General features: G+C 42.5%; 1 protein-coding gene and 1 long non-coding RNA gene across 8 annotated transcripts in view; one reads left to right on the top strand and one right to left on the bottom strand.

Moving 5' to 3' along the window:
- The window catches only part of PTK2 (protein tyrosine kinase 2), a 205,893-nt gene that overhangs the window by 145,478 nt on the left and 33,642 nt on the right, over positions 1 to 26,773 (top strand). For 4 of the 7 annotated variants that reach the window (XM_082045902.1, XM_082045900.1, XM_082045898.1 and 1 more), the window contains 11 exons: positions 5,904 to 5,987; positions 7,010 to 7,027; positions 9,668 to 9,724; positions 10,886 to 10,906; positions 11,863 to 11,960; positions 14,982 to 15,066; positions 18,932 to 19,032; positions 20,611 to 20,726; positions 22,514 to 22,614; positions 23,800 to 23,889; positions 24,968 to 25,172. In XM_082045902.1, coding sequence (XP_081902028.1) covers positions 5,904 to 5,987; positions 7,010 to 7,027; positions 9,668 to 9,724; positions 10,886 to 10,906; positions 11,863 to 11,960; positions 14,982 to 15,066; positions 18,932 to 19,032; positions 20,611 to 20,726; positions 22,514 to 22,614; positions 23,800 to 23,889; positions 24,968 to 25,172 — 976 coding nt within the window. Of the gene's footprint in view, positions 1 to 5,903; positions 5,988 to 7,009; positions 7,028 to 9,667; positions 9,725 to 10,885; positions 10,907 to 11,862; positions 11,961 to 14,981; positions 15,067 to 18,931; positions 19,033 to 20,610; positions 20,727 to 22,513; positions 22,615 to 23,799; positions 23,890 to 24,702; positions 24,848 to 24,967; positions 25,173 to 26,773 lie in introns of those variants that run through there. The other 3 variants (XM_082045899.1, XM_082045903.1, XM_082045904.1) reach the window with 3 other exon arrangements.
- The window catches only part of LOC309436619, a 481,462-nt gene that overhangs the window by 53,385 nt on the left and 401,304 nt on the right, over positions 1 to 26,773 (bottom strand). The window lies entirely within an intron of this gene.

A 26,773-nucleotide genomic window follows, 5' to 3' on the forward strand; every position in this document is an offset into this window, starting at 1 on the left:
GAACAGCGGAGGCAACAGATGTACATGATGTTGAGTTAACCCACGAGTTCCAGGTCAGCAGAGCTGACAGCATCCAGCGCAGAGCACAATAAGAGCCTTTCTCTGGTGACATTTAAATGATGTAGAGCTAAGGGCTTCGAATATGACACATTTTTATAACTTAGCTGGAACATCCTTCATGCCTTTGATAGGTTAAATCATAATTTAACTTTGCCGTTTGTTTTCAGCGAGATTGCCCCCCTTTGTTTAGACCTCTCCTGATCCTAAATAGCAAAAATTGGGGACATTTGGCAGGTGAGTTAAGCAGGCAGACATATTAATACCCTTCATTTTAAAGGAAAATTTGACAGTGAGTTCCCCAGCAGTTAAGAACTGGCTAGAGGGCCGGGCCCAGAGAGTGCTGGTGAATGGGGCTGCACCTGGCTAGTGGCCAGTCACTAGTGGTGTCCCCCAGGGGTCAGTGTTGGGTCCCGTCCTGTTTAACATCTTTGTTGATGATTTAGATGAGGGGATTGAGACCATCATCAGCAAATTTGCTGATGACACCAAGTTGGGAGGAAGTGTCGACCTGCGGGAAGGCAGGAGGGCTCTGCAGAGGGATCTGGACAGACTGGAAAAATGGGCTGATTCCAATGGGCTGAAGTTCAACAAGGCCAAGTGCCGGGTGCTGCACTTTGGCCACAACAACCCCCTGCAGCGCTCCAGGCTGGGCACAGAGTGGCTGGAGAGCAGCCAGGCAGAAAGGGATCTGGGGGAATAATGGACAGGAAGCTCAACATGAGCCACCAGTGTGCCCAGGTGGCCAAGAAGGCCAATGGTGTCCTGTCCTGTATCCAAACCAGCGTGGTCAGCAGGACAAGGGCAGTGATCCTTCCCCTGTGCTCTGCATTGGGGAGGCCACACCTGGAGTATTGTGTTCAGTTCTGGGCCCCTCAGCTCAGGAAAGAGATTGAAGTGCTGGAGCGGGTCCAGAGAAGAGCAACAAGACTGGGGAAGGGACTTGAACACAAGCCCTATGGGGAGAGGCTGAGGGAGCTGGGCTTGTTTAGTCTGGAGAAGAGGAGGCTTAGAGCTGAGCTCAGCACTCTCTAGAACTACCTGAAGGGCAGTTCTAGCCAGGTGGGGATTGGTCTCTTCTCCCAGGCATCAGCAATAGGACAAGGGGCCATGGGCTTCAACTCTGCCAGGGGAAATTGAGGCTGGAGATTAGAAAGCAATTCTGTGCAGAGAGAGTGGTCAGGCATTGGAATGGCTGCCCAGGGAGGTGCTGGACTCACCGGCCCTGGAGGTTTTTAAGCTGAGATTGGCCATGGCACTTAGTGCCATGATCTAGTCAATGGGCTGGAGTTGGACCAAGGGTTGGACTGGATGATCTCTGAGGTCTTTTCCAACCCAGTCGATTCTGTGATTCTGTGATTTGGGGAATCATAGAGTGTCCTGAGCTGGAAGGGACCCTCAAGGATCATCGAGTCCAACTCCTGTCCCTGCACGGGACAGAACCCCACAATTCACAAAGAAATCAGCACTAGCAAAAAACCCCTGTGGAACATGATTTCATAGTCTAGAAGTTTAGGTATTTGAAGTTTTGTAGGTTTAAAAATGAGCCTGTTAATGAAAGACGCCTTGTCCTTCTTTTTGAAATATTAACATACCTCCAAATATTTCTGGCCTAGTGAAACGCGAACTTGTTCTTTCCAAGTGTTTCAATATTCCAAAGCACACAAAGACAGAAGGGTTTTTAAATACTTTTTTTTTTTTCTCTAAATAAAGACCTTTTCTAATGAATTAAGGGTGAGGTTGGTTCCGGACTGGGAGCCAAGAAGTGTTTTCTTATGGCTCTGTGTTACTGAGCCAGGTTTCACCACACACCTCTTACTGCATCCTTGCTTGCCAGATTTCCCCCTTTTTTCAAGCGTAGTAATAATTTTATCCCTCAAATTTTACATGTGTGCAGGATTATAAACAAATCTCGATAAGTAGCCCAATTAAATGAGGTGGAGGAACTTACTCTGGCCAGCAGTTTGTTTGGAAATAGCAAACATCAGGCTTACTAAGGTGATGCACATATTTCCTGATACGCATATTTCCAAAAATAATCTTTCACTTAGTCAATTAGATATTATAAAAATTTGACATGGAATCAATAAAGCCTTAGTTTGCTTGCTCCGTTTTTACAGAAATTCGGCCTGACACAGAGTTCTTTGGTTTCTCCTGTCCCATCCTCACTTATATAAATACGACCAGGAAGAATAAATACGCTTTTGCTTCCCTTGGCTGATTCCTGGGCCTCCTTTGCGCTAGAAAATTCTGGGGATGTGATTTTTTTCATCATAGCTCAAACATTTCTTTACATGTAGTGCTACAGAATATGTCACTTCAAGCCCACTCGCTTTGGCGAGTATTGAAGAAGCACAATGTTGAAGAAGTCTTGGCAGTGCTGGGTTAATGGTTGGACTTGGTGATCTTGAGGGTCTTTTCCAATCTCAATGATTCTATGATTCTAAGCAGTCGCTCTTAGCATTTGGATATGCAGGTACTGCTGAATAAAATAAGGTGTTTCTGGGGTGGGAGTAGCTGGGAATGTGGCAGTGAGGAAGAAGAGGGCGGTTCTGGAGGAGCCAGAACAGGACTTGGGCCTGAAGGGAGTTTTTAGGGCCTGTCACAGGGTTGGTCTTGGTTCAAAGCGGGTGCTGGTTTTGTAGCTTGAGTATGTGCTTATTTGGTGAAGGAAATTAAAAGGTCTTTAAATTGTTGTTTCATGTAAGGAAGGCTGTTCAAGCCATAGAATCATAGAATAGTTTGGGTTGAAGGGACCTTCAAAGCTCACCCAGTGCCACCCCTGCCATGAGCAGGGACATCTTGACCAGCTCAGGTTGCTCAGAGCCCCGTCCAGCCTGGCCTGGGATGTCTCCAGGGATGGTTCAGCCACCACCTCTCTGGCCAACCTGGGCCAGTGTTTCAGCAAGGCCCCAAAGAACTTGAAGGTTCGAGTGAATGATGTGGGTTAATCACAAGCAAAGCTGTGAGCAAGGGTGGAAAGACAAATACGACTTCATTGAACCTCTTGTGCTTGCAAAGCACAGTGTGTGCTCTGTTCCGTGGTTCCTCTGCTCCACACGAAGCTCTGCCCCATGCTCAGCTCTTCCTCAAAGAGTTTCTTGTGCAGAACTAGTTCCATTCGAATTGGTAAGCGAGAAAAAACTGCTCTTCGCTTCCGGTTGTAAAGCTGGGGTTTATTTTCCATCTTCATTTTATCAAGTCAGCCCAGAAATTGTAAGTAAACTTTTAAGATGAAAAATTATATCTTGAGTGCTTAGGACTGTGTCTGCTGGCTCCATTATATCATACTGTGTGCATCATACTTACACCTTCTGAAAATACTAACAGTCTTAGCATAAATGACATGCAAATTATTAAGTAATTAGAAGAATAGAAAGGCTCTTTACAGCCGTAGCTCTGCCATAGGGTCACAGGACAGGGAGACATTCAAGCCTAAGGTTTTACTGCATATTAGTTTTACAAACTTTGAGCGAGTCTTTAGCCTCCATGTTCATGAAGGGAGTTACTGCTTAACTCACCCAGCTCTTCTGCTGGTTAACAAGATAACATAGTTAAAATACCCTTAATGCTAATAAGTTACAGTATTTGAGATTCCCATCACAGTTAATACACTGGTGGGGGTTTGTTTTTGTATTTTCAACTGACTAAAGTGCTTTTATTCGTGCACAGGAAGACGGAATGAACTGTGGTGACAGTCAGATTTCCTCCAAATCAGTGTCCAGAAGTCACCGCATTGATTTTATCAATCTGTGCTGTTGGGTAAAGAGTTCTTACCCTTCTACACTCCTCCTTTGCCATCTGTTATTTGGATTTGAGCAAATGCTTTTGCTCTGCTAATAATACCACTAATAATATACTCATTTTTCTTCAAAAGCTTGAAAACAAATAGATGTATTTCTGCAGGTTTTTCCAACAGGTTTTTCTCAAACTGGTTCAGGAATGTACGACTAAAATAGAATGAGACATGAGGAGTTTCAGCCTCCCCGTATTGGTGATCTACTCATATGTTCCTAACAAGATGCTCCAGTAGTAACTGGTCACATCATTTCTAACACAGTCTGGTGAATAACAAGTGATTTTTTTAAACAATAAATTTAGTGAATACTTAGTATTGAGAGTAGGAACCAAGTACAAAAGAAGCCCGGTGTAGTTTTCAGCCGCATTTCTTTTTTGAGCATTTAAGTAGACACTAATAGAAGCCAGTTCGGAATGGTGTAAATTCTTCAAAGTAGTATTAATTTCCAACAGGTGCTCTCAAACCTCCTGAGAACGTGTTGGAACTAATTAGTTTTGTTGCTTTTTTGCTTGTTTTTTTAAATTACAATCAACTCTTTACCTAAATAAACTTCCTTTTGTAGCTAAAGATGTGGTGAGTTTAAGAAGAGGCGTTGGACCGAGTGTCACGGGGACACATACACAATGAATTAAAACCGTTGTCATCTTGCTGTGCCTTTCCTATGGAATAGATCAGTCAGGTTGCAGCTTCTGCTGCCAGTGGGAGAGTCGAGCAGCATTTCCAGCTTCAATTGGGTTTGTAGCCCGAGCAGACGGGTCGGGACGTCTCTTCCCTTTCCCATCGCTCGCATTGCGCCCGGTGACTCTACCCCTGTTCTTCTGTTTCAGTCCCCAGGGTCGGATTCCTCGATTCTCATTTCCTTTTATCAATCTCTTAAAATAGCTGTAGTCGTTTTTTCTTTCATGCTATATCTGGAGTTATTTATGGGTGTTTTTAGTCACCCCACAGGTTTTTGTAAGAACTCTTAATTGTTTAGGACACAATGATGAATCTCACCCTCTTGTTTTATCTTGGAATTAAAATTGCCACCTTGCCAAGCACATGTGGTACATGGGAGAGCATCACCCTTTTAGTCACTCGGCTTTTTAAACCACTTCTTGTGTTTCTCAAGATAGAGGAGAGAGGGGGAAGAAGAAAGAGAGGAGCAAAGAGATAACAAGAAATAAAAGGAGCAGCCGTCCTCAGGTTCTTGGTGTGGCCTCATGTCCTTTCTCACCTTGCTGACTCGCTCCTGGTTGTATTTTCCCCTGCTCAAAAATCTCTCTCCTCTTGTTAATCACTTTGCTAATTAAATACAGTAGGAAAGGGGACAGTGGGGACAGTACATGGGGCATCCAGAGATGAGGGAAAGCTGGAATATCCATTGGCAAGACAGGGATGAATCTCCAGCGGCAGATTCCAGATCATCAAATACATCGGTGGTGTGTTTCGGTGGGAGGGAGAAACTGTTCTATATGAAATACCTGTTTTGTGTGAACATTCTTCTTTTGTGGGTCTAGAAAGTCAACGCTTCCATGTTGAAGTCCGCTACGTAAATCAGAATGTAGGTCTAGCGCTAATCAGAATGTAGCTGTAGCACAAATCAGAATGTAGCTGTAGCACAAATCAGAATGTAGCTGTAGCACAAATCAGAATGTAGCTCTAGCGCTAATCAGAATGTAGCTCTAGCGCTAATCAGAATGTAGCTCTAGCACTAATCATAATGTATCTGTAGCACAATCTGTTTGAACTCAGATGGGCAGCTTGCACACCGGGATGGACGCTGTTCTTTGCACTGTGAGTGGTATCTATAGTTTGCAAACCACACTTTTAAATAGATTCTAGTCTCACTTTTAAAAAGCGAAATAACTTCGCTATAGAAAAGAATTGGAAGGGAAATACCCAATGTGCTTTAGAGTTTCAACGGCGTCCGTGTATCCGCGTGCAGAATTGCAATGTGAAGCTTTACTCGTAATGTTCGCTCGCTGTAGATGTTCTCGCCGGTCTCTATTCTCGCCCAATAATTTGTTTCTGTTCTTTTCTCTCCCCTTTTCTCGCCTCTGTCAAGGAGTCAGTCACTGTCAGCACAAAGCAAAGAAAGCTAGACGCTTTCTCCCTTTCGTCTTCTGTGCCCATGAGTCGCCGCCCAAGGGTACTGCACCGCTCTTTGTCTGGGCTGCCTTGTTCACCCAAAAGCTGAATAGACTAACGCAGATTTAAACTACTTTAGCCACAGGAAAACAGAGTTCCAAGAATAATTCCATCATATTCCCGCTTTCTTCCCGTCGATTCGGATTTTCACGCTGGTCCCCGTGTTGATGGGGGGATTTGTTTTTTCAAGCATCGTATGCTGTGATGACAAACGTATTGATTTAATTCGGATGGGTTTTTATTTCTATGTTTCGACTTCATTCTTGGACCCCTGATCCAGCATGCTTCCCAATGAACTAGAATAGCAACAACAAGCATCAGCTGAGGTCATTTGGAATGAAATCCTGACTCCAGCGATGCTTTTGGCTGCGTACGGTTCGGCGCTTGCTCCGGACCAGTTTGGCTGGAAGAATGGGAGCAATAAGCGCATTACTTGCCCAACATTAACGCGCATTTTCCTTTGACTTCTAAATAACGCGTAAAGCTTGTGCCGTGGGTGCTGTTGGTGCGCGATGGGGACGTGCGGAACACGGTGCTCGTTTCAGTTTCAACTCGGTATAACTGCGATATATTCCCTGTAATTAACACCTACACGGTTCCATTTCTTCCTCGTGTCTTAGTGGTAGCACAGGGAGATGTTTCCTCCAAACGGTCCAACACCAACGCAGCCCAAGTCATAAGTGTATGTGCAAAGTCAAACTGAACTGGCCGTAGATCTGTTTTAAATGCATTAAACTAACTAGTCCCGCTCCCAAATTGCATTTCATTGTCATTTTATGTTCGAAAGTCATTATTTCATCAATGGAGTTTCTTAGAGCGTATCTTTGTCCCTTGGGTTTTAGGTGAGAAGCCTTAAATTCTGCTACTTTTCTGCTTTCTCTTGCGTCAGGTATATAAGATAACTGCAGACTGAATACTTTTGGATTACTCATGAATTTAATAGTGTATTTTCCCCTCCCCTTCTCTGTCCCTTCTCTCTCCCCTCTGTTTTTCTCTCTCCTTGCATGCCACCTGGATCTGCAGATGAAATTAGTGGGGACGGTAATATGTTTTCTAGTCTGTGTATTACTAACGTGCAATATGCAACTCTTATATCCATACGCGCATCTCAGTCATAAATTTGCCGCGGATTGCAGTAATAAAAGCAGCCGATTAATATTGTATTTCAAAGGCTGGGCAACTAATACTGCTAAGCTGGGATTGGAAAAGCGATTTCAAACACGCAGGGGTGCGGGATTGCATGAGGTTACCCTGAGATTCCCGGTGCGGTGCAAAGAAGGTTCAGAGGTTGATTTTCGATTTAAATGGTTGTATCACAATCGTTATTTGAGGCGGTGGGTGAGATGGATGGATGTAACACTGAGAAATGAGTCTCCTAAGTGATGCTTTAAGGCTCGGAAGCATCAGTGTGCTGTGTACGCACACAAAAAAGGACAGACAGACATACATTGAATACACAAATTGGCTTTCAGCCACTCAAACGTCTCACTTTAATGACAGATTGCAATGTTTGCCTTCAAAACTTGGACATTTATTCCCAAATATTTACCTTTTCCAGACTTTTAAAGCCTTTTTTTATCGAGGATATACTGACTTGCTGTGCTCTGCAAACAAGTTGGCTTTGGGTTGGGTTTTTTAAAGAGATCTATAGCGCTTTTTGGAGAGGATTCCATTGGATGTGGGGAAAAATCAAACTGCTGCTACTTGGAGTGTATGTGTCTTTATTCTTATAAGTACGAGGCACTAAAAGGGCATAAAAACTACATAAAGGGAGATGAAAAGAAGAAATAGATCATGTTTTGTGGCCTTCTGCTCAGTAAAATGTAAAGGTGGTGTATAAATCCTCATCTCCTTTCTGTCCTCCAGATATAAATCATATGAAGGTAATTCTAACTAAATTTGCTTTCTCTTCTTATACATTAAAATATCAAAAGGCGTTTTTTTCTATCATCAATTCAGAATTTGTATTTTAGATCCTACTTTGCTTTTATTGGCGCTTATCAACCTTTATAAATTATGGGAGAAAAAACCTCATGGGAAGGGAGATATCAAAAGAGCTGGTTAAAACTATAGATTGGCTACTATGGATTTAATACACTGAGATTTTTTTCCTACTGTTTATTAAATACATTCATATTTAGTAAAGGGATTATTTTCTGAAAACTATTTGTTTGGTTAATTGCATATATTTAAATTCTTCGCAAATATGTTTAGCATTTTGGGTCTATTTTTTTCAGTATAGACGAATAACTTGCTGGCATCCTCAGATATTAGCTTGTAAAAATAATTGATAGATATCACACTTACCGCAATATTAAAAGGAAGCAGATTGATTTATCCCCAGCACGTAGGTGTCACACTGATGATTTCCTTCAAACAGTTGCTTATTTTTTAGATCAAACTGGATATTATTCTCTACATAAACATGAGTTTATAACATAGGGAGGCCAAAACACACCACGAAAGCCTCTGGAATACGCTGCCTGTTTAGAACTGCGCGTGGCCTTGGTAATTAATTGCCTTTTCATTAGGTGATACTGTGTCCTAAACAGGAATTGCCCAGCAGAGATTTAAATGGCCTCGTATTGCCCGATTCTGTTTTTACAAGACACGGTATATACCCCCAGGGCCTTGAAAGAAAAACAGCTTTAATTTCATGTTAGTAATACAAAGTTAGGGCAATAAAACTACATTTCCTCACTCATGAGTGTTGAATTTCGAAGGTCGGAGGCAACCTGGAGGTTCCTAATGGTCAAATATTCGGTTGGTATGAAAATGAAGCCGCTTGTTTCGGTGTGTCTATAATATTTCTGAGCCCCGCTCTGCTTTCAGAGTTAAGTTGGATGAAGTGGGGGCCGCTCCTTTCCCCTCTCATCGCCCACCCAGCAGAAATCGCACCCCAGAAACGCCGCCAGGGATCTCAAATATGGGGCAAAAAGGGGATTAAAGATATACACGATCTACAAATGAAACAAACATACATGATCACCCAAAACCAACCATGCAAAACCGCATCCCGGCTTGGAAACGATGCGATTTTGAGAACCTCTCTTTGCATAAGTTGCAAATAGAAGAAGAAAGATGCTTGTTTTTCGGGAAATATGGAGAACTGGTTGTTTTCCAGCGCTGTCCGTGAGATGCTGATACCTGACAGTGGTGAATCGCCACTAAACAGGGAAAATTGAGTCTAATGGAAGAAAAATAGGTGATTAAAAGATCTTTATGCCCTGGGAGACTCTGGAAAATAGCCACACTGACAGTAGGTGGATGCTGCCCTGGAACATCTTTAGTGTCTGTTCTCCCTGTTTGACATTAAATAAAAATGGCAAACTATTATTCACACTTTATTAAAGCAATTTAATCTGTTAATAACGTTTTCTCCTTCCTGCGGGGGAATTGGCTGTTAAAAAGATAGAAGTCAACAGTTGAGATGGGTTTCGATGAACTTGAGCTTTTTTGGATACACATGAATCTCTTATCCCCTGTCGAATGCATCCGTGTGACGTGGAATAATTGGCACCGGGGTCATTATCATCCCATAAATTCTGCATGAGCGAGTTTTCTTCACGCTGTTGTAACTGCGACCCAGCAACGTTGAGATTGGGGGTTGTGCCGTATTAATATTGTTGAGAATTGGTTTCATCTGCTTTTCCCGAACCTCTTCAATTCCTCCCTTTACAGAGACAGACGACTATGCAGAGATTATAGATGAAGAAGATACGTATACGATGCCATCAAGTAAGTGGGGTGGTTCATTTGGGAATTATTCTATCCAAAAGCTTCTTTGGGTTAACAGGGATTAAATAATAGGAGCACAGAGAAAATATTCTGCACGATGGTTTGAAAACTCAGAGTTTGGAAGCAAATAGAACCACATTCTGGTTTGTGGCTTCAAAAATCCCTTTGATGCCTCAAAATGTCAAAAAGGAAGAATGGATGATGGTTTTGGGATAAGAGCAAACAATTGGGAAAGCTTCTGTGTGTTGCCGTCGAACTGTATGTCACCCTATGTCAGGAAAGCCATCGCTGCTCCATGCAATTTTCTTAAAGATGAAAGACTTCAGGAACGAAAATACAAACGCAAAGTTCTTCCGAGTCTTCATCTTTCAAGTCGCAAAAACAACGCGTTGTCCTAGGGCATATTTGGGTTATATTCTTAAGCCCTCGTGGCAAACGAATTCAATGCCAAAGTCGAGTTTTGGGATTTGAAGAGTTTTGTGTCCACATTACGATTGTGTTTGGGCAGCCGGGGATTTCTCTAGAAATAGATGCGCAGAGCTACAAAAATGCCACTTTTGGTTCAGCTGAGATGGGCTGATGGTTCTAAACCAGCAGAACCACACGTTGGGGTGTATTTTGGGAGTTCACCACGTGCCGGGAACGTTTCGTGATCCGTGTTCCCAACGTGGTTTCCGCTACTGTGGAAAATATCTGAAAAGCAAGAATATATGTTTGGAAAAACATATATATCGGGGTATAAGTGTTTGAAAAGCAGGGATATATGTTTTCCAGAAATAAACAATGAGTTTGCTAAAATAATTGCAGGGTCAAAAAGCACTGTGCTAAATCATAGCCTTTCTTTTTTCTTCATGTATTAATTTGTGTGGTTTTTTAATTTCCCTAATATTTTAAATGAAATTCTCATCAAATAACTTGTGCTGAACGGTATTCCTTCCATTCCCAGCCCATGATGGGTTGTTGAGGTGAAATACATTCAATTCTTTGCTGGGTTGAAGTGAACTGGAGTGTTCAGCTCAGAGAACAGACCTGTGACTTCTACTGCTGTAAATTTAATATCACATCGCTATATTTCTTTCTTTTTAAAACAAATATGTTTGTCTTGATTTTAAGAAGCTCTATCTAAGTAAGCATTTGATTTTTCTCTTAATTGCACTGCAGAAAGCTATGGAATAGATGAAGGTAACAGGAGCCCCTTTTCCCCATCCCTGAATGCTTGCAGTTTGGAATGATGTGGCATTTTTCAGTTGACTATTCTCTTTCATTTAATAAACATTATTTGTAGTTAAACCAGTCAGCTTGGGGATTTTAAAGAGGAAAATGCAGTACTTGAAAAAAGAGAATTGCAAAAGGCATTGATGACTTTGTTATCCGGCTCTAGATGACGTTATTTCTCTAGCGTTAATGAATAATCAGCTGGTTGATAGAGGTGAAAACATATACTGCACATGCTTTTCTGCTCCTCCTGGAATAGTTTTCCACGTCTGCTAGAAATAAAATTGCAAATGAAGCCATTCAATTGCAATTGGTTAAATGCTTTGCCCAAGTACTGAGCCATTTCTACCAGTCTGGTGAACCACAGAGTTAACAAAATTGCATCGATCCGCCAAACCGATCAATTGGACTCCAATTCCAGCGGGGTCGTGCACCCAAAATTTCGCCCTTTCGTTGTAGCTTTATTTGCCGTGTTCTCGCTTGTGCATTTTGTGCCTTGCAGTTACCTCTTTAAAAGTTCTCTGGGCTCGTTTGATGGTGCCAAGATCTAAAATACCACACAGTGGATTTCTCTTCAACTGGATTTAATATCAGCGTCACCCTGGGCTATTGGTTTTCTTTGTCTTTTCGCAGATATAATTAAGGATTCAACTGTGTCTATTGCCTTGAGATAAATAATACGTAGCGGTTAATTTAGCAAATTAAATTTCACAATCCCTTTGTCATTGCTTTAATGGAAACACTTAGTTTAAGAGGCTTCCACTGTGTGTATTCAGCGTTTGTATAGGTTGGTGTGCGGCAAACGTTAATCTTAGTGACACGTGAGACATTTGAGTGACTTACTTGGAGTTTCTGTATCTTGGGGGTGATTTCTTTGCCCTTAATCAGAAGTTTAATGTTTGAAGCGCGTTATATTCTTATAGCCAGAGATTATGAAATCCAAAGGGAGCGAATCGAGCTGGGGCGCTGCATCGGCGAAGGCCAATTTGGAGACGTGCACCAAGGAGTTTACATGAGTCCGGTAAGCGTCACTTCGCAAATGGAAATCAGCAATAAACCCTTCTAGTTCAAACATATAATTATATCTATTCCTTAGATACCTCGGTCTGGATCTTCCAGAACAACTCAAAATGGACTTTGCGATTTATAATCAGCATGTAGAGAATATTTGCCGTGTTTCAGATACGTGGAAAACAAGCTCCAGGGTAGTAGTAGGTTGCACTTTAAATGGATGAAAAATTCAGTTTGTGGAGAAAAACAAGAGAAAGCTGGAGAATTATTCCATTTCCACCGATTTCAGGCTTATAACAAATTAATTGTGGGAGTGTAAAGTGAAGATTTATTTCTTATTTGAAGGAATTCACTCTGGATTTTCGATACGTGTGGACAACAGACCAGTTGTGACTTCAGAAACATCGTTTCCCATAAACATCTGGTTGGCGTCCTGGGTTAAAGAAATAAATCTCTAAGGCAATAATGAAGTAAATAAATACAGATAAATGTTAGATATTTTGGACAGGTTCAAAGTCTGTTCTGATACATCATTTAGAAAAGCAGTTCTGATTTATTTTGCATGAATGGAGAGTCTTTATTTTCATTTAATCCGAGTTAACAGGAGTACTTGAGCAATAACGTTTCACTGGGCTTGGGGCACAGCGGATCAGTCTGTAAAACCCATCAAAGACCCGTTTTCTTAGGGAATGTTTTGAAAATTCTGTCTCCATCCATTGAATTAGAAAACAGATTTTTATTCAGTCATCCCGTGTCACGTATATTTTTAAATGGCTTTTTAAACCTTTTGATTACTTTTATTGATAAAATTTTACACTTATAGAGCAGATTTGTGGCCTCTTGTTCTGCGAGCTCAAATTTCAGTCTGAAAAATCTCATTTGTCCCTATTCAGTGCAAAATAAAAATGGACTTTGTGATTTATTTTTGAGAATAATCAGCGTGTAGCGAATATTTCAAATACATGGAAAACAAGCTCCAGAGTAGTTTCTCTGCTCCTATATCCACATTTCACAGAATCACAGTATTTTACATCCATGGAATCACAGCATGTCAGGGGTTGGAAGGGCCCTGGAAAGCTCATCCAGTGCAATCCCCCCATGGAGCAGGAACACCCAGATGAGGTTACACAGGAAGGTGTCCAGGCGGGTTGGAATGTCTGCACAGAAGGAGACTCCACAACCTCCCTGGGCAGCCTGGGCCAGGCTCTGCCACCCTCACCAGGAAGAAGTTTCTTCTCAAATTTAAGTGGAACCTCCTGTGTTCCAGTTTGAACCCATTACCCCTTGTCCTATCATTGGTTGTCACCGAGAAGAGCCTGGCTCCATCCTCCTGACACTCACCTTTTACATATTTATAACCATGAATGAGATCACCCCTGAGTCTCCTCTTGTCCAGCTCCAGAGCCCCAGCTCCCTCAGCCTTTCCTCACACGGGAGATGCTCCACTCCCTTCAGCATCTTTGTTGCCCTGCGCTGGACTCTCTCCAGCAGTTCCCTGTCCTGCTGGAACTGAGGGGCCACAACTGGACACAATATTCCAGGTGTGGTCTCCCCAGGGCAGAGTAGAGGGGCAGGAGAACCTCTCTGACCTACTGACCACCCCCTTCTCATCCACCCCAGGTACCATTGGCTTCCTGGCCACAAGGGCCCAGTGCTGGCTCATGCTCATCCTGCTGTCCCCAGGACCCCCAGGTCCCTTTCCCCTACACTGCTCTCCAACAGCTCATTCCCCAACTTATACTGGAACCTGGGGTTGTTCTGCCCAGATTCAAGACTCTACACTTGCCCTTGTTCTGTTTCATTCAATTTTTCCCCGCCCAGCTCTCCAGCCTGTCCAGGTCTCTGATGGCAGCACAGCCTCTGCCGTGTCAGCCACTCCTCCCAGCTTGGTGCCATCAGCAAACTTGCTGACAGTCACTCTATTCCCTCGTCCAAATCATTGATGAATATATTGAATAGTACAGGCCCAGCACTGCCCCTGAGGCACTGCACTGGATACAGGCCTCAACTGGACTCTGCCCCATTTCTTATAGATCGGGAAAAGAATCAAAAGTCTGGAGTCTTTGCTCGTTGCAGATGCTGAAATTCTATCGTTTAATGCTAATGCTGGTTATGTGATGTTACAAAAACTCCGTCTCTAACATCAGCAGAGGGGTTGGTCTGATCCAGCGTTGGTTCTGGAACCCTGATTTCAGGAGGGAATAAAATCATCCTAATTTACCACCGTTTTTTCAGTCACTTTATGGGCGCGTTTCTACATGAGAGAAGGTTTTCATCTATAATTCCCTTCAAAGTCAACTCGGAAGAGCTACATTGTCACTTCAAATTAAGCCTGCAAAATAGAAACACTATTCTAATGATGTTTGTCTGTAGAAAGAGATTTAAAATAGAGCAAGTATGAGGCAGACATAAGTTCTTTTCAGGAGAACAAACACATGCAGGTTCCCTGTAATCCTGGAAAGGGAGTTTTTAAAACACCATTTTGGGGGATTTAGTGGATATACAATAGCTTGGTGAAATCTGTTCTGGTTCTGAATACCTGTGTTCTGCTTAACTCAGCGTGAAGCCCTTGATATAAGTGATTGCGAAGCTAATATGTAAGAAGTTTGTTTTACTTGCCTTTGTATAGTTTGAGTTCAAAACTATCGCCCAGCAAGAGCCACAAAAAGTCCTTTATTTGGCTTTCCAGATAAGCCAAGTGTGGCTTTCACGCGTATATCGACTTGTTTGCTAAATACCACCAAGAATTTACCATCCGTAGCAACACTAGTTTACAGTCTTGTTCAGTTAAACTTATTAGTTTTTGTCGTAATTTCTGTAGGATTTAGCGTAGTATTTCCTCGGTGCGTTAGGTGTAAATGCTGCACACTGCATGTCTTAATTATAATATTTTCAAATCAAAGCTTTCAATAATTGCTTATCTAAAGATTTGAGTTAATAGGGATTTATTCCAAAGTGGTTTTGCTGGGATTCTGAAGGACTCAGCTTTTGATGGGCCGTATCTCAGTTATTTCTCAATGATGTCTTTCAGGAGAATCCAGCTATGGCCGTCGCCATCAAAACGTGTAAAAACTGCACCTCCGACAGCGTTCGAGAAAAGTTCTTACAAGAAGCCTGTGAGTATTAAAATACTCTGATTTCTTTCTTTCTCCTTAATGAATTTCTTCAAATGCGGCGCTTGTTTCAGTGTGTTCCTTTAGAAAGTCGTAGCTAAAAATGTTACATCTAAGAACCGTTTTGAAAATTCGGAGTGACGAATTCTGATGGGATAAATCGGTTTTCTAAATAATTACCCACAGATGATAAATACCAACAGAACACTTCAATAATATTCCAGATGTGAGACCACACCTGGAATATTGTGTCCAGTTCCAGCAGGACAGGGAACTGCTGGAGAGAGTCCAGCGCAGGGCAACCAAGATACTGAAGTGAGTGGAGCATCTCCCGTGTGAGGAAAGGCTGAGAGAGCTGGGGCTCTGGAGCTTGGAGAAGAGGAGACTGAGGGGTGACCTCATTCATGGTTACAGATATATAAAGGGTGAGTGTCAGGAGGATGGAGCCAGGCTCTTCTCAGTGACAACCAATGATAGAACAAGGGGTAATGGGTACAAACTGGAACACAAAAGGTTCCACTTAAATTTGAGAAGAAAATTCTTCCTGGTGAAGGTGCCAGAGCCTGGCCCAGGCTGCCCAGGGGGGTTGTGGAGTCTCCTACTGTGCAGACATTCCAACCCGCCTGGACACCTTCCTGTAGGTGCTGATTTCTCTACCACTTGGTTTTGTAAGCAAATTAAGATTTGAGACTTAGGCCTTCATTTTTGCCTCTTATCCTCTGCTGTTGTTTATGGATGATTCTCATACAGGGTATTGTTTTATATCAATATATGATTTGCTTATGGCCAGATGTTACAGGATACTTTTATTCACTCTTCCTTTGTTCAAGGATTTTTTCTAATTGCTCCTAAAATCTGTGTTAGTAGCTAACAGCTTCTTATTTTTAGATGTCAGGTTGTTCTGAAATGACTATAATTTTTCCTCATTACATTTCTCGCTGTTGGGAAAGTAAATACCATTGCTTATAGTAATAACTTAGCAGTCAAAGGTAGGCTGCTGTCTCCTAACAATGTAGAAGATAATTGCTCATTGAATGCTCCTTATTATGCTTTGAGCTTGACAGATTAGGAAATGCCCACATAGCAGACAGATAAATAGTGCTTTTCAATTTGGATTTAATCATTTTGCCATTTCTTCTTTTATTTTTTTCCTTTTTCAATTCTAATTCCCATCCGTTACCTTTCTCTGGTTCGTGTTCATGTTGCAAAATCTTTCCGTAAATGCTGCCTCCTGGTTTTTGAGAGCACTCTTCAAAAGGCCCAAATCCAATATCTAAAAGGGGGAAAGTTGGTTATTTCACTGAATTAAGACATTTATTTCCTAACGTTTTCATATTAGCGCTATTAAAGTATTGTCGGGTTTTAGTTGTTTGCTTGTGGTGACGTTTCCAAAGCCGAAAAGATTTAGTATTGATTCCTGCAACACCTGAGAATAAAAGGTAAATGGAAGAAAACGATTATGTGAGCAGCACCTGTCTCTGCATTCCTGCCCATTTTTGCATAGTAGTGTATTGCTATTAATGCATTTTGCTATTTGCTATTAATAGCAAATGCATTTTGCTATTAATACACAAATAAAATACAAACCACCTGGTTTGGGGAGATTTTTATTGATCTTTTATTGATCTATTGATTGCTCCTTTCTGGACGTAGTTCATTCCTCTAGGAGGTGGATGGCAGAGTGATGTAAAAACTCTCATACCTATCGGAATTTGTGAGCTTGTCAGCCAACATTGATTAAATTCATTTCTGGAGCATTTTATATTTGAAACTGGTCAGGCCATATGATACAAAACTATTTGCGTTAATGGCCTTTCCAATGCTTTGATAATTATACTGTATTTCTGCTTCTTTTTCACATCAATGAAGCGACAGTTCCGTGTTATAAGACGTTGTAAATTGCATCAAGTTAGATTAACCCAAGAGAACCGTAAAGCTGAATAACTGGGGTTTGTTTGGAATATACACTTTATTTACCAAGAGTTTAATACTAACACAGGGTTCAGATAAACTAGTTCAGCAATTTTCGAGGTGCCAGAAATAGCTTCGCTCTCTGAAATTCCATTGACTTCAAATTGGAAGAGGGGAACTGGATGGTTAAGGAATCCAGCTTCAATTCTGTGTAGTATTTTAGCGGTCACCATATTATTTATTCATTTCTGTTAATGCATGAAGGTGTGTCATTGACAGGATTGCTTGTTTTAGTGATTTTTTTCCTGTATTATTCATAATGCATTCATATTTTAAAGAATATGTTCTCTTAAGTTTGCCTGTGCAGGTTTCTTTGCAGGAAAATATGTTATTGAACGATTGTAACACCAGGTCTTATAAACAACGTTGTCCAAGGATCTTTGTTGGGGTCTTTGGTGTTGCAAGATGTGTTGGTTATACAGCTCTTGTGGGCCAGTGAACAGAAGTAGAATTCAGAGTTGAGCAGAACAGGAATCCGGAAAAACCTGCTGGTTTGGGCTTCTGATCAGTTAAAAGCCAAAAGACAGCGGGTTTTATTCTTGTCCAGTTTTAGGAGACTTTCCAGTTTGATAATTACCATGTATTTGTTTTGACGCTACAAACTGTAAATCGTAGAATCACCGAGGTTGCCGAGGTTAAGTCGGCCTGTGCCCTTTGTCAAAACCACTTCCATGAAGAAGAAAAGATGGGTCATTGTCACAGGAGATTCTTCTGTGGGGAACAAAAGGCCCAATATGGGGACCAGACCCAGTTCTTAGGGACGTCTGTGGTGCCCCTGGGGCCCAGGTGAAAGATGGAATCATAGAATCACAGAATCATTTTGGTTGGAAGAGACCCTTAAGATCATCAAGTCCAACCATAACCTGACTCTGGCACTAACCCATGTCCCTAAGAACCTCATCGAAATGCCTTTTAAACCCCTCCAGGGATGGTGACTCCACCACTGCCCTGGGCAGCCTGTTCCAATGCCTGACAAACCTTTCCGGGAAGAATTATTCCTAATATCCAGTCTGAACCTTCCTGGCGCAACCTGAGGCCATTTCCTCTCATCCTGTCACTTGTTACCTGGGAGAAGAGACCAACCCCCTCCATGCTCCAAGCTCCTTTCAGGCAGTTCAGAGATCAGAAGGTCTCCCCTCAGCTCCTGTTCTCCAGCTGAACCCCCCAGGTCCCTCAGCCGCTCCCATCACACTTGTGCTCCAGCCCCTTCCCCAGCTCCGTTCCCTTTTCTCAACTCGCTCCAGCACCTCAATGTCCTTCTTATGATGAGGGGCCCAAAACTGACCCCAGGATTTGAGGTTTGGCCTCCCCAGTGCCCAGGACAGGGGGACGGTCACTGCCCTGGGCCTGCTGGCCACACTATTCCTGACACAAGCCAGGATGCTGGTGGCCTCTTGGCCACCTGGGCACACTCTGGCTCATGTTCGGCCGCTGTCACCAACACCCCCAGGTCCTTTTCCCCCAGGCACTTTCCAGCCGCTCTTCCCCGAGCCTGTAGCGCTGCCTGGGGTTGTTGTGACCCAAAATGAAGGATGTTTGTCAAGATTAAATTAAGGATGTTTGACATTCCTATGTTGGAAGATAAAAACTTAATAAGAGGACTGATGCTTCATTTAACCCACCAAATACCCTTTGGGTTGTGGAAGGAGCCCCAACATTCTGTGGTTCTGTGTGACATGCCAGGAGATGCCATGTCCCTGCCCATGGCAGGGGGCTGGAACTGATGATCTTTAAGGTACCTTCCAACTCAAACCATTCTATGGTTTGTATGTCTTATTGCTTAAAATATACCGTGACCACACTGCCGAGACTGAGAAGTTAAGTCATAGACTGAATGACTCTTAAACAATTGTTTAGTTTTGATGTATAACACGTTGAATTTTGCTTTTCCTTTTAGTAACCATGCGTCAGTTTGATCATCCTCACATTGTGAAGCTCATTGGAGTCATTACAGAAAACCCGGTTTGGATAATCATGGAGCTCTGTACCCTTGGCGAGGTATGAAAAGTCCTCCTGCATCTTTGGTCTCTTTTAGCTCACAGATGCCTTTACAAAAGACTGAAAAGATGGCTTCTCAATACTAACACAAGGCGCTCTCCTCAAAAATCATCCTTGTTTGTAGAATTACGCACTCAGGACCAGGAGTGTCAGAATTTGACCTGACTCCTCCGCCGAGAGCTGCATCAGCTCATGCCAAAGTGATTCGGTCATCGTTTTCAGAGAATTCAATTGCTATTCCAGAGCGAGAGCACGACCTGTGTCAAGAGGATGATAATGTGATATCATTTAAACCAAGATACCTTCTAGAAGTGAAATTATGTGCTCCATCTTTTATTCTTCTGTCTGATACTGTGTTTTCCCTTGGAACACTCAATTTCTGAGCGTTTTGTTCTGTAGTGTCTGCACTTTTGATAAGATGACTTTCCTCATTATTATTTCTTTTGGATGAATGGTTTAAAGGCAACTAGATCTTAGTTTTTATGATCGATTTCTGAGAACGTGAGCAGATGTGATATTTCATACTGCATTGCAAGGTATTCGTCGTAATTATCAAATTGCAACATGCTGTCCAAGAAAAGAAAAAGGCAGAAAACCTGCAGTGGAAAAGTCATTTTCTTTCAACAGATTATTTCCTTCCAGTGCCCAAATCACTTTTCAAAGCCTTTTTTTAATTTATAAGGAGGCTCTAGTGCCACTTCCATTAGGTCCTAACTGCGAATACAGCTTATACAAATTCTGCATTGATATTTGCTTCTCTGAGCTAAATCCAGTTGTTTTAGGGAACGTAGATTAACATGAATGGTGCCAAAACAATACTGGTCTAATCAGTGTTTGGCTTGTCCGCGTACCGTTTTGTTCTGAAATTATTTAGGCCAAAAACATGCCATTGATTCTCATGTCAGCTTTACCATTTGAGATACACCTTGTTTTGATGCTACAAACTGTAAGTCGTAGAATCACCGAGGTTGCCGAGGTTAGGTTGGCCTGTGCCCTTTGTCAAAACGACTTCCATCAAGAAGAAAAGATGGGTCATTGTCACAGGAGATTCTTCTGTGGGGAACAAAAGGCCCAATATGGGGACCAGACCCGGTTCTTAGGGACGTCGGTGGTGCCCCTGGGGCCCAGGTGAAAGACGGAATCATGGAATCACAGAATCATTTTGGTTGGAAGAGACCCTTAAGATCATTGAGTCCAACCATAACCTGACTCTGGCACTAAACCATGTCCCTAAGAACCTCGTCTGTATGTCTTTTAACCCCTCCAGGGATGGTGACTCCACCACTGCCCTGGGCAGCCTGTTCCAATGCCCCACAGCCTTTTCTATCAGGAAATTTTTCCTAATATCCGATCTGAACCTCCCCTGATGCCACTTGAGGCCATTTCCTCTCATCCTGTCACTTGTTACCTGGGAGAAGAGACCAACCCCCTCCACACCAAACTATTTAGGCCAAAAACATGCCCATTGATTCTCAGGTCAGCTTTACCATTTCAGGTACACCTTGTTGAAATGTTGTATTTTTTCCCTCCTAACTTCTTCCCTTCTTTTCTTTTTTCCCCCCTTCTTCGTGCAAAAAGTTGCGATCGTTCTTGCAAGTAAGAAAATACAGCTTGGATCTGGCTTCTCTGATACTCTACGCTTACCAGCTTAGCACAGCACTTGCCTACTTAGAGAGCAAAAGATTTGTACATAGGTAAGATATTATACATATGTATGTGTGTGTATTTTTATATGTAGCTACTTGAAACCTGGGGAAGACGAGGTGTCCTAGATTACCGGAGTTATGTCATTTTTTCAGACGCTGCCACCAAAATTAGGCCCTTTTCAAGAGTGACGCCTGCTGGCCCGATCTGAGATTGACTCGGATTTTCATCACATTTCAGCTTTTTGGTTACAATACTGTTTTTAAAGCTGCGAGGCAAGTGTAATCCTAGCAAACCGAGGGGCATCCCCCTTCTTAAGTAAAGAACAGGCAAAACAAAATATTAATAAAATACAATAACTTGCTTAATCAGAAAGTGAACCTTGATTTCCTTCTAGGTGTGTTTTGAGTTGTATTCCCTAGAATTTGAACATGAGCTTTCTAGGGAGAAGATCCTGGCTTTGGCCTCCTACTGTGTGCAATTAAAAGTTCACAGCGCTCCAGTTATCGTGTCCCATTTAATTTGGAACTTGAGCTTTTTATTTGCGTTTAAATACTTCTATTCAAATTCCATATGTTTTATATGGCGTGCAGATACATATATAGTGTTACAGATACTCGAATTTTGGCCGAGGAACTGTTTATTTTAACTCTAGCGATACGATTTCAAACTACAACTTACTGGTACCGCAGGGAACTGGAAGGAAGCAGCGCAGCTCAGTTTGCTGCACTTAGTTCACTGCTCAGGGCTAAATGTGTCAATACTGAGTCAACCCTGTGGAAATCCAGAACCTACAGACACACCTGAGAAAGTGCAGGAGAAAAACGCCCCCAAGTCTTTTCATAATCACAGAATCCCAGGATGTCAGGGGTTGGAAGGGACCTGGAAAGCTCATCCAGTGCAATCCCCCCATGGAGCAGGAACACCCAGATGAGGTTACACAGGAAGGTGTCCAGGCGGGTTGGAATGTCTGCACAGAAGGAGACTCCACAACCTCCCTGGGCAGCCTGGGCCAGGCTCTGCCACCCTCACCAGGAAGAAGTTTCTTCTCAAATTTAAGTGGAACCTTTTGTGTTCCAGTTTGTACGCATTACCCCTTGTCCTATCATTGGTTGTCACCGAGAAGAGCCTGGCTCCATCCTCCTGACACTCACCCCTTGTATATTTATAAACATTAATAATGTCATCCCTCAGTCTCCTCTTCTCCAAACTAAAGAGCCCCAGCTCCCTCAGCCTTTCCTCACACGGGAGATGCTCCACTCCCTTCAGCATCTTTGTTGCCCTGCGCTGGACTCTCTCCAGCAGTTCCCTGTCCTGCTGGAACTAAGGGGCCACAACTGGACACAATATTCCAGGTGTGGTCTCCCCATGGCAGAGCAGAGGGGCAGGAGAACCTCTCTGACCTACTGACCACCGCCTTCTCATCCACCCCAGGTCCCATTGGCCTTCCTGGCCACAGGGGCCCAGTGCTGGCTCATGGTCACCCACCCTGCTGTCCCCAGGACCCCCAGGTCCCTTTCCCCTACACTGCTCTCCAACAGCTCGTTCCAAAACTTACACTGGAACCTGGGGTTGTTCCTGCCCAGATACAAGACTCTACACTTGCCCTTGTTCTATTTCATTAAATATAAGCATTAAATATACTTATAATCCCCGTGGCATCACTGAAATACGATCTCCTTATTAGGAAGCTTCGGACTGAGATCTTAAACAAGTTCCTTACCAACTCATTCCTGGCAAAAGCATTTGATACTTCTGGGTTTTAATATATATATATTTTTTTAGATGATATTTCACCACTTTAAGGTTTTAAATGACTACAAATAATGTTTGGCAGGGATATTGCTGCTAGAAACGTGCTGGTGTCTGCCACTGACTGTGTGAAATTGGGTGACTTCGGTTTATCCCGATACATGGAAGACAGCACTTACTATAAAGGTGAGTTGACACAGTTGCTTCTCACAATACAGAGTTTACTGTCAAAAGGAATTAAACAGATATTCTTGGTCTAGCTGTTGTATAAGAAAGCAAACTATTCAGCAATGAAATAGATGGCAGTATATTCCTACATGTGTGCTAAAGAAGAATCACAGAGTCTGGTTTAAGTTGCAAGAAGAAGGAGGTTCATGTGTAGGTAAAATGCCACTTTTTAGGACAAGCTTACAATGCTTCCTTCAGGATTTTTAGAAGACTGTCCACATTTGAGGCCTGTTTGAGATCGTATTTATATTCATGGTATATAAGTAGCCTCTGATGAGTTCAGCGTGCCTACAGATACATTTGGAGTTGGTGCTGTCATTGTATGCCGCACACATCAGATGCCACCGGACTAGGGAGACTGAGTACAAAAAAGTCCTTGAAGTCCTAAAAAGTCCTTTTTCCCCTGTTTCTGATGGAATTTTCCCCCTATTTTGGATGGAACGTTCATCGTGAGTGGCTCCAAGGTGTCCTGCGGTGCCCGATAGATGGGAAACACAGCAGGAGAGCAGAGATTGCATGTAGGGTACAAACAGCAGCGCTTTAAATCTGCTGTATATTGTGAAACCACATATTCATAGATCTGATCTTCAATATATTTCTAGTTTCAGTCATACATTTTAAAATCTCTTCTATCTGTCCCTTATGCTCCGTTATGTTTCCTCATTTCATTTGTTTCGTATCACTGGGATCTCCGTAGTGTCATTTTAATTTCTGAGAGGAGAAGGGGAACGCTTTTGGTGGGATTATTTCTTGTGCTTTTGGGGGCTTTATTGGGAGGTTTGGGGGATTATTTGGAGCGTTGTTGCTTCTTTTTTCCGTTTGCGTAACACCAACCAACCTACAGTTTTTAATGAATCATTATAAAACTCGAACACCTACACCCTCGCTGAGATTTCAGATTTGCTGCCAGTCGCTTAACTGCAATAGTTGCATCTGGAAATAAGAATTAATTTAAACCTTGAAGGAGTTCAGTCAGTCTCAATATATAGATAGAGGACACTGGCCAAACTGGTGAGACAGTGCAGAAATCTCTTGTCCAAAATGAAAGAGATGGGGTTTGCCTATGAATTCTTTCCCTGAGGATAAAAATCGATCTTTGGGCTCGGTAGGAGGAATAAACCCCTTGTCTTGCCTTCCCTGTAGCTTCCAAAGGAAAATTACCCATCAAATGGATGGCTCCGGAGTCAATCAACTTCCGACGGTTCACCTCGGCCAGCGATGTCTGGATGTTTGGTGAGTGAACACCGCATGGGGCACTTCTTAAGTGTCCTATCGGACAAGTTCAGCGCTTCATTTTAACTGTAAATGAAGAATTTCCAAACATTTGGCACTATTTTTACTGTACTTTCTGAAATTCAGGCTTTTTTCCCTCTGATTTCTATCATACTGTTGTTACTGCTATTTCTATTCTATATTTTCACTCCTATAGTGGTACGTTTGCATCCTTGCTTAATGCATAAATCAGCCTACGCTATGTCCCATTTCCAGGTCTTTAATGCTAAATTCCCACTTAATTAGTCTTTTGTAACTCTCGCTAGCTTACAAAATATGACCAGGAGCTGAGTTAAAAAATAAAGGTAAATGGGAATACCCTAAGCCTTGGTCCTTTTTCTTAAATATACAAGTTTTGTATGTGAATCTGCCCATCTGTGCTCAAACTGATCCAAACTGCTGGTCTGGACAGAGCAAAGATGGTGTGGGGAAGAAGGGCAATAATACTTGAAATAAAAGCAGGACAGACAAGTTAAGGGTTCACCCTCTTTACAAAAGAAAATCGGAATGTTTTTAGGTATGTGAATTTTAGCAGGTTTATGGTAGTTTGAAGAAAACCATCTAGTCAGCAAAACGAAGCCTGTGGAACATTCTGGGCAGCCCTAAACCCACAGACCATTTTTCCATGTGCGCTTTTAACCCAGTTTCAACAGAAACTGATCTCTTACATAGTTTCAGCGCAAAAAAATGTGGATGGCCGCCAGGGTTAAAACACCCTCCGAGTGAAAACACGCTCGGCGTGTCCTAACAAGCCAGTTGGAACTGGTCAGAGGGAAAAGCAAACACGGATCATAGAAAAAGTAGATTTGAATATGAGCAAGCGCCGGGATTTACGGGAGGTAGAAGGCGGCTGAACGGGGAGCCGGTCATGACTCCTCATAAATAGCTGAGGTTGATACCGTGTGCGCGATCCTACCCGGTAAGTCAGAACCGATTCCTTCACTACAGGTTTCAGACGAAATCACCGCCCAAAATGGAAGATTTGGTTCTTTTTCTGTTCGCTGACATCGGTGAATATTCTCGCGTGTGTTTTCCCCAGGTGTGTGTATGTGGGAGATCCTCATGCACGGGGTAAAGCCCTTCCAGGGAGTGAAGAACAATGATGTGATTGGGCGGATCGAGAACGGTGAGCGGCTCCCAATGCCTCCAAACTGCCCTCCCACCCTCTACAGCCTTATGACCAAGTGCTGGGCGTACGACCCCAGTAGACGACCCAGGTTTACAGAACTTAAAGCACAACTCAGGTAGGGTTTATTATACCGCTGAAAGGCTGTTTCCTTGTTCCTTTATGCTGTATTGTCTGTTAGAGTCTTTTCTTTGCATGGCAAACGCAAGGCGTAATGTATTAAGTTTTATCTTCGGAAGGTCAGGTTGGAAATCTGGACCTTATCTATTGGAGAAAATTAGGCTTAGAAAATATATAACTGGAAATATGACTCACCTTCTTTCCCTCCCAAGAAAAACTTAATATTTTACTAGCAATTTGCTTATAATTTTAGCGATACATACTGCAATCTTTCGGGAAGGGAGCAAAAAGGATTGAAGAGTGATTACATGTGGTGCATAATTTTGGGGTAGAAATGTCCTGTCTTAAATAAATGAACCATCAGGTGAGCGCTGTTATTTTCATACCATCCAGAGCACCTTGGTCACCCCGTGGCAGCTGCGTCTGCGCAATTGCGGCGCCTGCGATAAATGCAGCGTCGTTAGCTAGAAATTCCTTTGCCCTTCGTAAAGCAGGATATAGGCTGCCTTGTGTTTATCTTGGAATAAATGTGAGCACGCACTTTTAAGACTGGTCTAAATTCACACCCTAGTTTATTCTGCAATAATTTATTCCCTATCCATATCCATTTCACCAGCAACAAAACGGGAGTGATATTTAAACTTTGAAACATCGCTGAGCTATCGTGTAGACACAATTGATATCAGTATCTATTTTGCCTGCGTCAATTTAAGCTTCTAGCAATAAGTAGGTCTCATACATTGTAAATCCGCTCATTGTAATTCATTGCAAATTCTTCAGTTTCAGCGTTGTGCTTCAGGGCATGTTTTATTTTCATAATGTCATTTTGTGCTATCACTGGATATTCATGGTACAAGAGGTGGTTAGAAAAGGGGGAATTTTTAATATGATGCTATTTCAGAGTCGCTGTATGGATAACTTCTATTTCTTAAAATGTCAAACTGTTCTGCCATCTGTTATGCTGGGAGCACCTGTGTAAACTGATAATTTCCATAACAAGAGGAAGATGTAGCTCTTCTCACAAAGAACTTCTGCTCTAGACTGTGTGGAGTTCACTGCAAAGGAAGGAATTTTGGGGCTGGGTAGGGATTGCAAGGAAAAGAGAAAAGGGATTTGGGGTAATAGGTGGAAATTGGCGATCACTTGCTTTTTCCTTTGGCTCTGGAAGGGTAGGATTCTTTTTAATTAGTGGTCGGATGGCACTGATAACTTACAGCTGGCTGGCATGGGGAATAAAGCCCTAAAACACGTGAATAGGTAGATGACTGTGGTGTGTAAAGCCAAGTAGGAGTAAAGTAAAAGAGTAAAGGAAAAGTAAATCCAGAGTAAAAGTGGTTGTGTTGGGGGGTGAAATAAATGTAGGCTGGACTCAGAAGCAACTCCTTATGAATCTATAGAGGGAGAGGGGAAAAAAGTGAAGGACGTAGAAGGTATTGCTGGATAAACAGGATAAACCGGTGTCCAAGAGCTTGGTGCTGCTCAGAAACACGCAGCCAAAGGGCAAGAACCGACGGTCCTGACATTCAGCAAAGAGAATTCTCATGAGTTACAAAAAGTGTTGGGGTTAAGCCATGGGACGGGTCACGCGGAGTAACACTG

The sequence above is a fragment of the Streptopelia decaocto genome (assembly GCF_964273445.1).
Source record: "Streptopelia decaocto genome assembly, chromosome: 2".
Classification (NCBI taxonomy): Eukaryota; Metazoa; Chordata; class Aves; order Columbiformes; family Columbidae; genus Streptopelia; species Streptopelia decaocto.